The 19198-nt window shown below is 41.1% G+C and overlaps 1 protein-coding gene across 2 annotated transcripts; it reads right to left on the minus strand.

The window, feature by feature from the left end:
• Positions 1-297: 297 nt before the first annotated feature.
• Positions 298-15863, minus strand: LOC124135294 (U6 snRNA phosphodiesterase 1-like). Of its 2 annotated transcripts, none has more exons than XM_046500561.2 (7): positions 15630-15863; positions 13445-13602; positions 12004-12181; positions 9543-9596; positions 4801-4906; positions 2792-2875; positions 298-449 (listed from the first exon to the last, which is right to left on the minus strand). In XM_046500561.2, the coding sequence occupies exons 1-7, from the start codon at positions 15788-15790 to the stop codon at positions 333-335; spliced, it is 858 nt and encodes a 285-aa protein (XP_046356517.2). In that variant the 5' UTR covers positions 15791-15863; the 3' UTR covers positions 298-332. The 2 variants fall into 2 exon arrangements, with proteins under 2 accessions (XP_046356517.2, XP_046356518.2); XM_046500562.2 differs by having other exon boundaries at positions 13445-13622; positions 15630-15762.
• Between the last annotated feature and the right edge of the window lie 3335 nt (positions 15864-19198).

The raw sequence follows: 19198 nt of genomic DNA on the forward strand, positions 1-19198 counted from the left end.
ATTTCCAGTGTTTATCCCATTGATGTGAGAGATTGTCGTTCGGAATACTCTGTGTTGACCTTCCGAGGTTGCATGATTAGAAAACACGTTCTGACTGTCACTTTCCTGATCTGGTAAGCGATGCCTGATTGGTCGGATGAAAGGTCATTCTAACCAGAAACCATCTATTTTATGATCTTTGTTCTGACAAGACCACAGATCTTTGTTTCAGAAAATGATCTGATTTTAATCAGATTGGAATGATTTCAAATCAAAGACGTTTAACCCCCAAACCAAATACAAACCAAAACAACAATATTAGTTTAAAGATTTTATTTGTTTCAAGTCTGGGGTCAGCTGTCCTGCTGTAGAGGAAATCGGAAAACCTTGTTCCCTGACTTGCACTCGATCTCCCGAACCTCAAGGACACTGAGATCTGGATTCTCCTGGCCAAACACTTGCACCATTTTCTGAAACACAAAATTACAGTTTAACTGCCATACAACTTCTACAGACCAAAACTCATTGACAGAATGACCACCAAGCTGCAATAGAAGTACTGATTATCAGTAACATGTTTTTATTTAAGAATTTACAAAAATATTTTTTTGCGATTATTGAGGTAATATGTAAAACTCGGTGTGCTCACTTGTAAAAGTGTTTACAAAAACTTTGTAAAGGTGTACACCAATTTTTAAGACAATAACTTAAACCCATAAATGCTGTTGCCCCCCTGGATTTTTTACAGAAAACATTTTTCCTTGTGAAAGTAACTTGAAGAAAAAATTAATAATCTTATTTGCCCCCCCCCCCCCCCCCCCGTCCAAAAAAGTTAATATGGCCTTGAATATATTGAAGTCAATTCTTATTAATAAATATGTCAAAAATAAAACTTCACAGATTGCATTGAGATCTTTAAACACAAAAATGTAAACATCGACCCGAAATCAGTGACAGTTTTCTGCGTAATTATGCAACCCAAGCCACACCTACTCTATTTTCAGCCAATAAGGAAATAGTGGTCCAGTAATGGGTGTGGCCTAATATTTTTAGGTATATGTAAACATAATCTTTGTAAACCAAATGCCACGAAGTCACAGTGCAGGTTTTTTCAAGACCAAGGTCGTCTATGGCGGACGGCACGGCAAAGGGCTTATTGAGACCAATATATGTACGTCAATTCATTATACCATCAAATGTGTGTGTCCCGGAAAGAGTGAGTTGGTGAGTATGGTTTTAACGTCGCTTTAAGCAATATTCCAGCAATATCACGGCGGGGGAACCAGAAATGGGCTTCACACATTGTACCCATGTCGGGAATCGAACCCGGGTCTTCGGCATGACGAGCGAACGCTTAAACCACTAGGCTACCCGACCGCCCTGTCCCGGAAAGAATGACGATGGCCGGCCTCACAGGTGCCATCGATTTAACATGATTTGGTGCGTGGTATTTGTGTACACGACCCAATAATAATCAAAATCAGTAAGTTAGCGGTACAAATTCTGAGCAGGGATTTTGGTTTAGAATTTTAAAAAATCCCAATATTTTGAGCTTCTGAAGATGCGAGATCCAAAAGTATGACTTCGATTTTCTTCATCAATGTCTCAATGTGTAGCTAAATGTATTGGCTTGGAATTAGTGTATAGTGAGTGAGTGTATACGGTTTTATTCCGATTTTAGCAATATTCCAGCAATATCATGGCGGGGGACACCAGAAATGGGCTTAACACATAGTACCCATGTCGGGAATCGGATCTGGGTTTTCGGCGTGACGGGCGAACACTTTAACCACTAGGCTACCCGACCGCCCAAAAGGAGTGAATAGTATTATGTGGTACTTATAGGGGACATTGTTGAATTCGTCCTCGAACTAACATAGTGAGTTGGCCTCGTTACATCCCTTTCCTTTAATATAGTATACTGACACTGGGTGTGACCATATATCTTGTAGCTGCTAGTTTTTGTATTACAAGCCTCTGTGGTTGACCCAGCATCCAACACCGACAGTGTCATCCTCTAGATACCAAGGTTAGTCCAAACAGTCTGTTGTAACATGTTCCTTCTAGGGCTGGAACGAGTCCAGCTTTACTACCCAGGTACCCACACCCCTATTACCCGACCCTATCTGGGTACCCGCTTTTGGTTTCAAAAGATAGGTACAAAATGTCCGATTGGGAATAGTTTGACAGTAGCCGGAGCAAAATGTGTTTAAAAGGATCTGGTGATGCTAATACACTGAAATGGACTAAAGTTTTCTTTATTCAAACCATGTAGTGATTTTTTGTCATGAAGCTATATCACATGACTAACCACGGGTCCAGTTTGTCCTGTAGGAACCCGGGTCCTCCTCAGTACCCACTCGGCCCGAGTACCCAATCTTATTAAAATCAGATCTTAGTTCTCCTATGCTAAACAAACATCTGAGGACATCCCATTAAGGGTCACGTCAGAACGACCTTTCATCCAACCAATCAGACCGTCGCTTACCAGATCATGAAAGCGACAGTCGGAATGTGTTTTCTAATCATGCAACCACGAAATATTTAACACGGGGTATTCCGAACAACAGTTACGTGTTTTATGATTATATCCATACAATCTAGGCCATCTATAAGCCATTCTAGAATGTTCTTCTTATCAGTTTTAATTTTTTTAATCGAGAATACGTCAAAATATGTTTCGAAGCGTTGTCGCCAATTTGAGACTAGTGTCTTAAAAGCTCAAGAAAGCTGCCTTCTGATTGGCTAATGTCGATTCCCCCCCTCCCGGTTGGCTACGGCACTGCACAATATACCAGTGTACGGGTATTACCTTCATCTGGCCTAGTTTCTGGTCTGTTACATCAGCTGTAACATCTCCCAAGCACCAGGCAATGCTGATGTGAAATGATGGATTCTGAAAAGGAATATTTGTCACAGATATCAACATGGGGTTGAAAGAAGATAGCAGCCAGTAGCATCAGGACAATGTCTGTCTGTGTCCCTTGAATGCCTGATGACAACCTGGTGACTATACGGTGAGGTGAGTGAGTGAGTGAGTTGTGTTTAACGCCGCTTTTAACATTATTCCAGTCATATCACGGTTTGTCAGCTTAATGTGTGAGGAAAGCGCGAAGTGATGCAGGTCTCAGACGTTTACCACTTCCGTGCTGACAAACCTAGAAACATAATCGGGGCGAACCGGGATTCGAACCCACAATCATAGGTTTCTGGCATGCCCAAGGGACGCAACTCTGCACAGCGAATCGCAGCGCCTTAGACGAATGGGCCACCCGTGCCCCCAACGGTGAGGTGAGGTGAGGTGAGGTGAGGTGAGGTGAGGTGAGGTGGGGTGAAATGGGGTTTAACATCACATCCAAGATTACTGCACTTATATAGTGACATGCATACGCGTGTGTGTATGTGGCTGCTTGTACTAGTCCGGACTGATGCCGATTTATAGTGCTAGCCCACTGAGATACCATGCCGCAGTTTAACATGAATACCCCACTCAGACACAGTATCATGACTCCAAGCCGACCAGTCCTTGTTTAAGCCCCTTAATGCCAAGCGCCAGACAGGGTAACAACAAGTACAATCGTTTAATCTCTCCAGGGGGACGCTCTACCACTTGACCATGGAGACTATCTTATGAAGACTACACAACATTCTACTGCTTGAGCAAAAATGACACACAATTGGCACCACCAAATCCTCATATAGTGTTTGAAATTAAGGGGGTCTACATCTTCCCAAGGCAAGGGAGTTAACTGACTATAAAAGTCCAGTTTCCAGGGATTATGGAGTTATATTTCGGTTGGACTAACGAGTCTATGCACAGTCCAATCAAAATCGTGTGACAAACTTAATGTTTGGTTTGTAAACAACATTGCGACTGCCATGAAGATTTCAGTCAATTGCAAGATTTGTAAAGCATGTGTACTGTCAACAGGGCGGGGGTCGATATTTCCCAAATTTGTTCATGTCTTGAATCAAGTGATTTGATGCAATTCGTGAGGTCACACCCATTTTATTACAAAAAAGACCTTGATTATCGATCAGACTGTCTTGACTGGGCATCGCCATTTTGTTTGAAGGAAATGCAAGTGATATGAGAGGTAGAAATCTAATTGGTCCATAGGAAGGGCATAGAAGGGACCTAAATTGTAATTGCCACCAGTGGCGCTACGATCGAGAATGAAATATCCCTTGTCTCGGGAAGATGGGGGGTCCAGTGTTCCTTGATGTTTGCTCTTATAGTCATGATTGTATTGGAATTGTGGGATTCGCTAACTGTTCAACATTGGGGTTATATGTTTACACCCCTGCTCCCTATCCTCTTTGGATTGACCAATGCTATGCACGGGGTTTCACCGAAGTGGTAAAAATCTAAGACCTGAATCACTTCATGCTTTCCTCCCACACCAATTGACTCACTGTGATATAACTGAAATACTGTTCAAAGTGGCGTTTAACCGAACTCACTAACAATTTGGAAACCTGAGAAGATCCTGGGTAGAATAGGTCTTCAGCAACCCATGCTTGCCGTAAAAGGCAACTATGCTTGTCGTAAGAGGCGACTAACGGGATTGGGTGGTCAGGCTCGCTGACTTGGTTGATGCATGTCATCGATCCCAATTGCGTGGATTGCACATGATGTCACACACTGGATTGTCTGGTCAAAACTCGATTATTTACAGCCTGCCGTCATACAGCTTGAATATTGCTGAGTGTGCATTTAACTACAAACAAACAAATAACTGCCTATTGTAAAACACTCCAAGAGCCTCTGTTAGCAATATCTGTTACGTACATGCAAGCCAAGCTTCCAGAGATACCTACCTCGTAGTACGCCTGTAGCCGGAACTCCTTGAAGCACTTGTTGACCACATCCACGTAGTGACGTAAGTGAGTTCCGTCCTCCTGGACTTCCAGACATAGGAACGTCCTGGGGACATAGATTCCTCAATGATCAGCCCAGAATGCATTCACGAGATCCTTCCCCCATGCTTGTAAGAAGGGTGTCCGTTCCTTCTCGGCTTCTTAAGCCACGCTTTTATATTTTTATGTTTCCAGATTTATTCCAGCTCTTCCACTCAAGGCCGGTCAATATAAACTTAAATAGCTGTGTCATTATTTATTTATTTATTTATTTATTTATTTATTTATTTATTTATTTATTTATTTATTTATTTATTTATTTATTTATTTATTTATTTATTTATTTATTTATTTATTTATTTATTTATTTATTTATTTATTTATTTATTTATTTATTTATTTATTTATTTATTTATTTATTTATTTATTTATTTATTTATTTATTTATTTATTTATTTATTTATTTATTTATTTATTTATTTATTTATTTATTTATTTATTTGGAAGTCATTCTGTCGTGGTGTTAAAACTGCAGATGGATCACTGATAGTGATGTAGACATGGAATTGATATATAGCATTTCATATTTTATAAGATGGTCTATGTTACAAGCGGGCACATAATAATAATGAATATTTTTATGTTTCATTTATTTCTTTTCCAGCTGCTTTTCAGTAGAGGCAGTGGCCTGTGAAACGAAAATATAAAAAATGTGTGTCCATAGAGTTTTAACTAACACACTACAGATACAAGGGTTTGTGGGGCTTCCTTTTAGATGCCAGAGCAAAGGCTAAAAAAAATAATACTTTTGGTTCTCAGGCACTGCTCGCATCATCATAAAGTCTGCCCCATGTTTCGTTTTTATTTCCACACCCCACCCCCCTTCTCCATTTGAACAGTATAAAAATACTTAAAAACAATGCGAGATACAATATAGCATGCAGTTACTTCCCTTTACATGCACACTAATTTACTGTGCATCTCGTGTTATGGTCATGGCAGCAATAGGAGTTAGTATGCTTGTTTATGTAGGGAGGCCCTTTCCCAGGTTGATGGTACACACAACTGTTTATTTGGTTACATACTAGTTTGAACAAGCCAACAACAACAAAAAACATTGCCCGCCCGCTCTATAAGTCATTTCCTGAGAACCAATTCTATTATTTTTTAAACCGAGTTTGTTAGAAATGTGCACCAATCATGATGGGAGAAATTTCGTGTTTGTCGCCACCTTTCATCATTGGTCAGTGTTTTATCTCGGCAAAGATGACTTGGATTTTACTGAGAAAAGAACCAATAGAGAGAGGGCTTTAATACTACACTTTATATTATAACATTGAATAACTACTTGAGAATTATAATCCAGGAATCGAAAATCCTATAAGGAATTATATATCTATACTTCTCCGTTCTCACACAATGCATTTCTTCCTTCTAATTTCAAAAATGGTGTGGAAACATCCTAGAACAAAGTTTCCAACTTCAAAAAACATCTCACCCCAACACATTCCATACATCACCAAGTCATCACCTAAACAAAGGGGAATGCACCACTGCAATCTCGCACGATACGACCCTGTGGGACCCTATCACCAGACATACCCTGCCACATCATTCTCTTACTTAAAGCAAAAAGGCTGGTGTGGTACGGAGATGGTTGGGTGTGCATATAGCGTGTGAGATAGGATAAGTATATGAATGTACAATCAGATTTTCAAATATTTTAATCTTATCTCATAAACTCACACTGCATTTATCCCTCGGTTGGTAGGGCGCAGATACCCTGGCCCGTGAAGATTCCGGGGTAGAATAGGTTTTCAGCAACCCATGCTTGCCGTAAAAGGCGACTATGCTTGTCGTAAAAGGCGACTAACGGGATCAGGTGGTCAGGCTCGCTGACTGCATGCCATTGATCCCAATTGCGTGGATCGATGTTCATGATATCAATCAATGGATTGTCTGGTCCAGACTCAATTATTTACAGACCCCCTTCATATAGCTGGAATATTGCTGAGTGCGGCGTAAAACAACCAACCAACCAACCAACCCTGTCCTGTACAGAGTACAACCGTGAGACGAAGACGAGGAAGATGGTACTAAACAATGCACCAATCACCTGATTGGTACAATGTTTGGCGTGTAAAGTGAGTGAGTGAGTGAATATGGTTTTACGCCGCTTTTAGCAATATTCCAGCAATATCATGGCGGGGGAACCAGAAATGGTCTTCACACATTGTACCCATATCATGAATCGAACCCGGGTCTTCGGCGTGACGGGCGACAGCTTTAACCACTAGGCTTCCCAACCGCCCGAAATGAGTGTATAGTTTTATGGGGGTGTTTATAGTGGATATTGTTGAATTAGTCCTCGAAAGAACTTCGTGAGTTGGCCTCGTTACATCCCTTTCCTTTTATGCAGTATACTGACACAGGGTGTGACCAAATATCTTGTAACGAGCCAACGCTTTAACTACTAGGCTACTTGACACCCCGTTTAGTTTAACTCGTGAATGAGTGATTCCAAAGAACAAAAACCCCTTTGCATTACTGGGACGTAACGATCATGATATCGGCAATACATGAGTCATGTATCTTCACAAGGGACATCGTAGAACGACTACGTAGCTTTGAACTCGGCAACTTATTCAGCCACGACTTGTAACAATCCGGTAGGGGGAACAGTGTCCCTCCAGTCAATCGGTTCTACAAGACAAGCTTCACACACTACTCCCACAGACATAATGGTGAGCCAGCTTGGCATCTCTTTTGACGCATTGTCAAAGTTATCAACCACGTCCGCAGTGATTGAGTGAGTGAGTATGGTTTTACGCCGCTTTTAGCAATATTCCAGTAATATCATGGCGGGGGACACCAGAAATGGGCTTCACACATTGTACCCATGTCGGGAATCGAACCTGGGTCTTCGGCATGATGAGCGAACGCTTTAACCACTAGGCAACCTGACCCCCTGACCCCCCCCCCCCCCCCCCCCCCCCCCCCCAGTGATCGAAGCATGCTAAGACGTGAAGAGGAAACGATCAACAATGCCCACAAGAGCGTCTTCAAACCAATACTGAGACATAACTTGCACAAAGACAGAGGTTAGCAGGTACACGCCTGGGTACACGCTGAAAAGGACGAGCCATGCGGATACTTCAAACTTGAAGACATAAGTCTCCACAGATGAGTCTAGTTGCCCTCAAATGGGTACTCAGAGAATATAAATTACAGTATTTATTTCCATTTTTACGATACAATCCACGATTCAGCTGAGCCGTGGTCCATTGTACCTTCATCTGCGCCGATGAGTTGCTGTCAGTTTGCTTGGCAAGAACCAGTGGTCCGAACTGATGAAGACCTTGGACATCTGTGACCGCCATGTCTCAGTTGCATCAGACTTCCAAAAACATCCTTTCATATTAGCAGAAAACGTGCAGTTGCAAGCCAAGCTTGCCATAGTAGAGGGAACAGCTTGAGTCTCGTGTGGATTGGTAGCCAGTGGAGGAGGCATTCCGCGCTAAGGTGTTAGCCGGGGGAATTGTTGAGCGTAGCCAGAAGAATATCACAGTTCGGGAGACTTCCGTGTTCGCAGCCGTGGATAACGGGAAGAAAAGTCTCTAAAGAAAGCATCACAGAGAAGTCGAAGCTTTTAGCAAGAGATGTAAGGCTTGACCCAGACATAAAGAGAGATGTTCACGATCATCAGGATTCAAAATCAAGGCAAGGGAAGGGATGGTGAACAACTGATCTGGTTGGCCATGGAGCTGGTTCTTGGCTATGAAGTCCCAGCGAAGTCTAAGGAATACTGTCCCATGACGTTGTCTCTCGAACCGGACCCTGTTGACATCAAGAGCATGAAGCTCATCAATGCTTGCAGCCGCTGCTAGAGCTAGTAGAAATATTGCCTTGAGTGTGACACAGACCTCCAAAGATAAATGGCATAAAATGACGTTGAGATCCCAAGTAGGAGGTCGAAATTAGGATGATTGATCTGCAAGCCCGCAACAGCGAATGAGAGCTTGCAACTCTGCTACCGTGGTGAGGTGGAATGGAGTATAACGTCTCGTTCCAAGATTATTGCACTTATATAGCGATGTGCTGCACGTGTGTGTGTGGCTGCTTGTACTAGTCCGGACAAATGCCAATTTTATAATGCTAGCCCACTGAGATACCATGCCGCAGTTTAACATGAATACCCCAAACAGACTCCAAGCTGACCAGTCCTTGTTTAAGCCCCTTAATGCCGAGTGCAAGGCATTTCAACAAGGACAGTAGAAGAATTGTGTGAGTTGGGTTTAGCGCCTCTTTTCACAGTATTCCAGTTATATCGCGGCGTGTCAGCTTAATGTGGGAGGAAAGCCCATGTCTCAGACGTTTACCACTTCGGTGAAACCCACGAGCACGGGTATGGTGCTCACAAACCTAGAAACATAATCGAGGCGAACCGGGATTCGAACCCACAATCATAGATTTCTGGCGTGCCCAAGGGACGCAACTCTGCACAGCGAATCGGGGCGCCTTAGACGACTGTGCCACCCGTGCCCCCAACAGTAGAAGAAAGAAAAGCATAGTGTGAGTAAGGACAAGTATAATTCCAAAGTTTGACAAAATAAATATTTTTCGAAGTTGCCTGTCACTGGTACTTAGTTCAAACATGAGATAAATCCCGGAATAAGATCTCTCAGTCACGGTTGACCACTCACCTGGTCTTCTCATCGTTGGTGTAGAGTCGTGGTTGCACAATATCACAGATACAGCTGAAATCACAAATGATGCACTTAACCAATTAACATTAAGACATCCATCTTCCCGAGGCAAGGGAGCTGGCTGACTGTAAAAGTCCAGTTTCAACCTTTACCGAAATAGGCAGGAATGTCTGAATTCAATCGTAGCGCCACCAGTGGCTATTACAAGTTATGTCCCTTCTATGACCCTCCTATTGACCAATCAGATTCCACCTCTCATATCACTTGCATTTGCTTCAACAAAATGGCGCACCCCGGCAAGAACTTCTGATTGATAATCAAGATCTATGTTGTAATAAATAGGGCCTTACTTCATGAAGTGCATTAAATCATGTTGGAACCTTGATTAAAAAAATTAAAAAATTTGAAAAATATCTGTTGATGCTAGGTTGACGGTACACATGGTTTTCAAATCCTACAACTGATTGAGATTTGCATGTCAGTTTACGAACCGGATGTTGATTTCAAAATGCGATTTTGATTTGACTATGCATAGCCTCGTTAGACCAGCCAAAATATAACTCCATAATTGCAGCCTAATTCGGCAAGGGTGGAAACTGGACTTTTAAAGTCAGTTAACTCCCTTGTCTCAGGAAGATGGAAGACATCTAGATTAGCAAAGGGAATGTACAGTGTTCTGCAACAAGAACGACCTCCAGATTTCTCCAAGGATTATTCCATTTCTGAGAGATGAGGCAAAGGCGCCGGCATGCAGTAAAACAGATCTGCCAACACACAAAAAATCAAAGTGGAAAAAAATAAAACACAACAAGCGGTTTTTTTATCTGCACTAACTACAAACATACATGTTTACCTAAAACTATAATGTATACAATACAAGACAGAAGAGATCAGTTTCTTTTGGAAAAAAACAAATCTGAACAATCTTTAACATTTTTTCCTCTTCAACCATTATTTTTTCAAAAACACAACACTAAGCCAAGAAATAGGAAACGACTGACCTTAAATGTATCATTAATGTAAAACACTTGAAATATACTACTCAACATTTGCAAAGAATCAAACTTTGGTCAAAAGATGACAGCTTTGGGCCTTAGCAAACGTTGTAGACTGACTCTGAAAATATGTAATTTTGAAAGAACTCCATATAAATTGAAAAGGAGCCCCAGTGAGATGGGAGATCCAGATGGCAAATCTAGACTTGCTCCACTTAGAGTTGATGCATTACAGAGAGGACTGGATGGAAGGAAAATAAGATGGTTCAGGGACTGTGAGACAGACTACAAATGTTGAGCATTAATATGGTTTGTCAAGGTTCTGAATTCCAGAATTGGATTTTTAGACAATTGGGGGAATGTAGAGTTGCCTCCTTATACTGTGCCAGGATCTGCTGCTCATGGGTCCCTGATTAGAACCTTGTTCCTTCAGCACAACACCCATACTTGTGGGCTCTACCGCCGTGGTAAACATCAGGGATGTGAGCATTCCCGAAAAAAAAGAGGCAAAGTCTAGGGGGGTCTGGGGGCATGCCCCCCCAGAAATTTTTAAAACATTTGATTGCATTTTAAGCCATTTCGTGCAGTTTGGACAACATTCACACCAAGAAATGTAATAAGTCAATGGCCAAAGTCAATAAGTCAAATAAACAAGATGGCAGATGCAGTAAAATTTCGAAGTTAAATCAGTACTTTTATAAAATTGGGCATAGCTTTCGCGCACCTGGCTACCCGCCAGGTCTGGGAGCAATACTGCCATAAACTTCAACCCCCATCCCCCAGACACAAGGACAACTGTCACAAGCGTGCAATGTCTGACCCTTTCCCCATGTTGAAGCATATTGGAAAAAACTTACCTTGTACTTACCTTTTGATGAAAAAAACAAAACTCCATTGCAAACATAAGACATTAATACAACATATATCCCCATGACATGGGGTTTTGGACGCTGAAGAAACATTCATAGTTTTCTCGCTTATCACATGAACAACTGTAAAACATCTCATTCACTTACAGGATTAAAAAGACAACTTTATCTTAAAAACAAGCCATCAGCTGACTCTGAGTATTTACAATTTCTGTGTGACGCCACACCCCACGTTATAGTGCAAGTATTCGTGACAGAAAACGTATGATGTCCGAAAACCTAAGCTGTGAAAGCTCTGATCGAAAACAGGACAATCCGCGCCAATTGTCCGGTTTTCGATCATATTTTTCGGAGTGTTTTTTTTTTAAATTTTATTAAATTTTTACGCGGAAGATGTTTTTTTCCCGAGGACTACTGTTTTAAAAAACGCGATTTTCCGCGTTTCCGCGGAGATTTCACATCCCTGAAACATCTACGATCTTCGTCAGGTACTTCCTGTCACAATACAAACGCGCATGCTCCGAAATAATACACACAGAGGCAGTAAACCTAAATCACTAACTTCAAATACTTATACACACAACAATTTCTTACCCATCACAAGTTGTGAGGTTTTCTTTCAAGGTGTCTCTGAGTGACTCTATCCAGTGGTGCCGGATCGCTACTGTCCGCGAGAGTGTCACATGGTGATCTGACATCAACTGGAACTGGAGGGGTCGGAGACAGGAGAGCAGGGACGTGAAGAGCTCCAGGAGTCTGTCATCAGGGGTGACTGGAACACAGAAACACAAGCACGTAACGAATCATATCTTTGTACATCCAGAACCATAATGTGAGAATTTCGTTCACATGCCAACATACTTGACATATACAAAGGAAGCTAAAGAATTTTTTTCTGAAAACATGCACTGAGAGTGAGTGAGTGAGTGAGTTGGTGAGTGAGTGAGTGAGTGAGTGAGTGAGAATATAGTTTTACACCGCTTTTAGCAATATTCCAGCAATATCATGGAGTGGGACACCAGAACGGGCTTCACACATTGTACCTATGTCGGGAATCGAACCCGGGTCTTTGGCGTGACGAGCGAACGCTTTAACCACTCGGCTACCCGACCGCCCCCATGCACTGAGAAGAAGAAGTAGAAGTACTCTTACAGTGAAGATGTAACACACACCAGCATCCACCTAACTCCACCCGTCTCACACTCCCTGACCCAGCCCGATCTGTCATCAGCCTACAAGTTCCTGACCCAGACATCCCTGTCTCCACCCCTGAAAAAGAGCTGTACCCACCTAATGCCCATCTGTCTCCACCCGTCCCCACCCTTGTTGCCACCCAACCCCCATCCGTTTCTATTGTTATCCCTACCCCTGTCTCCGTCTCTACCCAACCCCCAATCCCATTCCTGTCCCCACTCGTCCATGTCTCCGAGTCCACTGGCCCCACTGCTGTCTCTCTCTCCACCCAACTTCCACCATTACTCCTGTCACCACTCATCCCTGTCTCCAACCATCCTCATCCCTGTCTCCAACCGTCCTCACCCCTGTATCCACCCAACCAACAGGTGATGACACATGGTCCTGTGCACAGCGCACAGGTCACAAATCAGGTCAAGTTAAGCAACGTCGGTCTCGGAGAGTAGTTGGATGGGTGACCGCGTTCAGCAGTTTGAATCCTGAGAATTTCGAGGGCTTCGGTCCTGCCCCACACTTAAACACATGTACCACATGTGAAGTCTGCTTAGGCAAGTGACTTTGTTCAAAATGTGCCTCTGTTCACCCAGCAGTGAGTGGGTACCCGGTAGGATGAGATGGTAATTTAGCCGTGAACCTTCTAGCGCCTCACAGGCAGCTTGGGTTGTATACTTACCAGGGAGCTGAGAATGAAAATCGAGTGCTCATTGATCCATTGACCAGGGTAATAATAGTGCAGCGCCATGAGCATCCACTTGGTGAATGGAATCTGGCACATTATAATTTATAAATACACTTATTATTATTATTATTAACCCACAGATTTATTCTTATTCTTACTAACCTGGGACATACACAAACGTGGCCCAGTTGCCTTCCACGTGAGCAAAGGACCGTATCCGTCCGCCATGTTTACTGTTATCCTCCCGCCGTGTCTCGTCAGTTCTATCGTCATACAACGTCTGTATTGCTGAGGGCAGAGGTAGAAGTCGGACGTCTCTTCTGATGAGATACCACATTAACTGATAAATAAATATACTTGGATTACAAATGTACGAGTTATCCACATTTCTTACTGATCTAGAAGCAGTATTGTTCCATGAGGGCAGATGTTTTGACATGCTCTTGAACCTTTTTCAATTCTCTCCAAAGCCAAATTTCAAATGATCAACTTCAGTAATCATCAACATTTCATTGGTCTATGAATTTTTGATAAAAAAATGTACCTCAGAGATAGGCCAAAACGAAAATAAAAAACGTAACTGAGCATTCAACATTCATTTACAGTTAATTTACAATCTATGAATACAACAAGTATGGAAGCCCTTTCAGGGCCATTTGTTTTTTTATTTTTTTCTTGAAATTTCAAGCAACAAAGTCAAAATTTCAAGATACCATCTAAACATTTCAAGATACTAACTTGAAATTTCTAGATGTTATGTTGGAATTTCAAGATAACAACTTGAAATTTCAACATAACATCTAGAAATTTCAAGTTAGTATCTTGAAATTTCTAGATGGTATCTTGAAATTTCGACCTTGTTGCTTGAAATTTCAACATAACATCTAGAAATTTCAAGTTAGTATCTTGAAATTTCTAGATGTTATGTTGAAATTTTAAGTTATCTTGAAATTTCAAGATGATTATCTTGAAATTTCAACTTAGCATCTTGAAATTCCAACATAACATTTAGAAATTTCAAGTTAGTATCTTGAAATTTCAAGAAAAGAAAAAATAACAAATGGCCCTAAAAGGCTTCCGTAAACAAACGTAGCAACTGACATTCACAGGGTCTCACTCTAGATAAAAACAATTGCATCCTATCAACAAATAATTTAAAGAGTGAGTCCTGTTGGACGCAAGAAAGTATGGCTGTTTGAATCATTAACTTTTCAAATTGCATGTAGTTTGTGGGTCACAAAAATACTGACATGTCTTTTCTGATAAAAAATAAACTATCCCACATTCGTGCTTTGGGCCCTGGAAAAATTTACTGAGAGACCCTTTGATTCAAAAACAAATGGACCAGGTATATCCCTACATTCATTTATAAATTAATGTTTGTTTATTTTGCTGTAAGTAGATAATATAAATATGACTGAATGCAGCATTAGAAATTGGCACTAGTCATGTAGTCCTTGCCAAACTGCCCAATAGTTAAGTTATCATAAGGACTAGTAGAAATTTGCCATTTTTTAGGGTTCAGCTATATGTTATCATGGTTATCAATAGACTAGTGGACTAAAACTGTTAGTTTCTACCGCCATTGTATGGATAAATGTGATGAACTGAAGTGTAAAAGCAAATAATGTTGATGATGCTGAAATGCATTGGGTGAATTACCATCTGTTTATTTTGCATGTGAGAATGTCAGGAGAATTATGAAATAAATTAATATATATAAATTGAGGCGTGATAATAAAATCTGTTTACAATTCAAAATCATCATAAAAACTAGATATAATTATCTAGAAAAATTATTTAGTATCGGAAGATACATATAGATCTATATATATTATATGCGTGCCTCTTTGATCGTGTTCGGGTTATCCTTAGTGCTTGGATATTTGAATGAAAAAAGTGGCAAAAAATAGTCCATAGCGGACTAAAATTAATTTTACACGATTCTTTTTCAACAGAGACGATACGTTAGGCCTATATTGTCCCTGATTTTACTTCTAGCAACTTTGCCTCTTTTTTCGCCGGGCACATAATGGGGTCATTAATGTGACGTTTTACCAGGATCCCTTTTATTCCATAGGATCAGGCAATTTCCCTCAATCAAGCCCTTCCAGTCCTTTTTACGCCTCTAGATGTCCAGCTGACTCGATGCATCTTTGAAAGGTGCCTCATCGAACTAAAATTCAACATATTAAAGTTCTTTATTCTCACAGAGAAAAAAAGCAAAAATTACGCCCTTGAACATCACATCCGCTGTTGCTAATGTAGATGACACTGAGCTTCTTTGGTAAGTCTGCTGCAAATAATTGTTGTGCACTTAGACACGCGGACGGCGCTTTTCACTCACCGTATTTCTGGCTCGCTTGTTTTGAAACGTTTGCACTCGCTGGTGTCATTTAACGGTGAGGCTGGACGCTTGTCAGGGAAGGTGGGTGGTAGATTAGCTTCCGTGGAATCATGGCTGTCATTTTCACCAGAGCTACTCGAGTATTCAACAACACTTATCATCACAATAATAACTGATGCACAAGCCCACGGAAAACACGACAGAACACGGAGATATCAACAAACGTTCTCATCACTTCCGTCTTAGGGACTAGTTATTAATTCGTAAAAATAAAATATAATTATTTCATTTTGGGAGTTATAAAATATCAACTAAATATGATAATTATGTTATTAATTACAAAAAATATTTTGGAACAATATGATTATTTATAGAATGAAAATACCCCCAAACAATTAATTTTGTAAAATTGTTAACTTATTTCTCCCTCGTGGCGCGAAAGAGTGTCATGTTTGAAAATTAGCATGAGAGAAAGACTTTTTGAAGCGGACCATAAATGTTTGACGTCGACTTGTTGTTTAAAATTATCACGCGATTTCTGTACAAGAATGTGATGCTAAGCATTGTTCGTAATTGTGCAGCCTTAGAGTATAAGTTTGCTGCTCGTGTGACTTAAATTAAGGTAATATTATTCGGCAGTAAGTATATTTAACTACTAATTAATTTACATAGAGAATCTCACCCGAGTGTCTTTTGATATCAAATATATCAACACGAGTTGATAAAAGTGGAAAAATCCGAGGCTTGCCGAGGATTTTTGCCACTTTTATCAACGAGTGTTGATATATTTGATATCAAAAGACACGAGGGTGAGATTTTATTTATCATCCAACATCATTCTTTCAACTTTTTCAATTTGTAGACAGTAATTAGCAGTGTCTTCAGTGTAAAAAGTACTGCAAACAGCTTCAGTAGCAGAGCCATTAGTGATGTCATTAGATTGTGACGTCATGGTAACCAGTGATGTCACAATGGTCTGCAAAGCATTGTGATGTAATTTCATTGCAGCGATATCTACAGTGTAGATATCGCTTGATCTCATCCAAGCGATATCTCCTGTGGGAGCCAGTTTTGGATGATAAATTGTAATTCGCTTGATTTATTCCATTTATTTACGTCTGTATTCAGAAGAGAGCGTGTAGGTTATCAGACCATATCATAGAAAATTACAGAGAGGTAATATTTTCTATTCAGTTAAAACATTTCTGACTGATAATATGTTACAAACATACATAACAAGCTGTTTTAACAGCAAGGAAGAGAATTTATGGATATCAACTGCTTTATTATGAGGAACACAACGTTTCGGAGAATATACTTAATCCTTCATCAGGTGAATGAATGCTATGAGGTAGTGTAAGTGAGTTTGGTTTTACGCCGCTTTTAGCAATTTTCCAATAGGCTTCACACTTTGTAACCACATCGGGAATCGAACCCGGGTCTTCGGCGCGACGAGCGAACGCTTTAACCACTAGGCCACCCGACCGCCCCGCTATGAGGCAGAGAGCATATACATGTATATGTACATGTAAGAACAACAAAAGCAATAAGATAAGAAAAGGTGGAAACGTAAAAAGGGAAGCCAATAGATAATTGGCGCTGATAGGTGATTAGATAATGAAAGCCAGCACTTTACAGTAATTAGCGCTGATGTAATGGGCATCTGGAAGCCAGGACTCAAATTATCACTGACTGGTTATTGGCAATGGACAATGGGCAAACGGGAGGCCAAGTACCAATCAAATCAATCAAACCATATTTCAGAAAAAAAAGGTCATTGGCCCGCGTACAATGAATTACAAAAATCAATTTTGAGACAGATGTGCGTTTTGTCTAACAAATAGAGAGTTGTACCAATCAGTGATAATCCAAGTCCTTACTGAGGAGAACCGCTTTCGTGGTTAGGGGTTCGATTCCCGGCCGCGTCATACCAAAAGACGTTGAAAGATGGTACTTGATGGTTACCCTGTCTGGTGCTCGGCATTAAGGGGCTAAAACAAGGACTGGTCGGCTCGGAGTCAGTATACTGTGTCTGAGTGGGGTATTCGTGTTAAACTGTGGCATGGTATCTCAGTGAGCTAGCACTATAAATCGGCATCAGTCCGGACTCGTACAAGCAGCCACACACACATGCACGTCGCTATATAAGTGCAATAATCTTGGACGCGACGTTAAACCCAATTTCACCTCACCTTACTGTTGAGTAAGCATATACGTTGTGTTCCTCACAATAAAGAAGTTGACATCCATAAATTCACTTCCTTACGTATACCCCTTCTAAATGCCTTTCAAGGACCTGTTTTCACAGTGATTCATTTTTGGTCTACATTAGTAAATTGAAATTATGAAGAGACGGATGAACATTAAACTTGGAGGGTAAGTTGGTTTGGTTGGTTGTTTCACGCCGCACTCAGCAATATTCCAGCTACATGACGGCGGTCTGTAAATAATCGAATCTGGACCAGACAATCCAGTGATTGATATCATAAGCATCGATCCACGCAATTGGGATCGATGATATGCTTCAACCAAGTCAGCGAGCCTGACCACCCGGTCCCGTTAGTCGCCTCTTACGACAAGCATAGTCGCCTTTTACGGCAAGCATGGGTTCCTGAAGACCTATATTCTTCCCCGGATCGTCACGGGTCTTAAAGGTAAGTAAACACATCTGATAGAATGGTATTTATCACATACAAGAACGAAGTGGTATTCCATTTAGGAATCACACCCTATTCCAAGTCTTGTCGAACAGGCACCGGTATCTTTCTTGGGCTTATATATAAGCGTGACCGCCTTCGTGGTCTAGTGGTAGAGCGTCCGCCCGGAGAGCGGAAGGTCGGGTGTTGGATCCCCGGCCGCGTCATACCAAGAGTCGTTAAAAGATGTTACTTGTTGTTACCCTGTCTGGCGCTCGGCATTAAGGGGATACAACCAGGACTGGTCGGCTCGGAGTCAGTATACTGTGTCTGAGTGGGGTATTCAAGTTAAACTGTGGCATGGTATCTCAGTGGCACTATAGCACTATAAAATCGGCATTAGTCCGTACAAGCGCACCGCACCGCACCGCACCGCACCACACACGCACGTTGCTATATTAGTGCATTAATCTATAACGCATCCGTCAACACCATAAGCGTATTTTCATAATATTCTGTTGTTGTGTTTAAGATAGGGTACACTACAATCACAAGTCATAAGCTGGAGAAATTAATGTGAACATTATTTGAATGAAATTAATGAAATGGATTTAAAAACAAGTATAAATTACTGGTTTGTCTGGCCCAAAAGAAAACCAATATGTTCCAGAAAGAAATCGTTTATAAAAAAACTGTTCAGTGGACATTCTGGATGTTCTGAGATATAAATGTCGTGGCTCCAGGTTTTCCGGAATTGTTATATTCGAAGGACGACACTATGTATAGCCATCCAATCCAATTACAGTAGAACACGGATATAGCGAACGAGGACATAGCGAACAAACGGATATGACGAACTGTTTAACAATCCCCGATTTATCTCCCATATAATATCATATGAAATTTACGTATATCACGAACTCTCTACAGCAA

This window comes from Haliotis rufescens, unplaced genomic scaffold (assembly GCF_023055435.1).
Source record: "Haliotis rufescens isolate VD_foot unplaced genomic scaffold, xgHalRufe1.0.p SCAF_19, whole genome shotgun sequence".
In the NCBI taxonomy this organism is placed as follows: domain Eukaryota; kingdom Metazoa; phylum Mollusca; class Gastropoda; order Lepetellida; family Haliotidae; genus Haliotis; species Haliotis rufescens.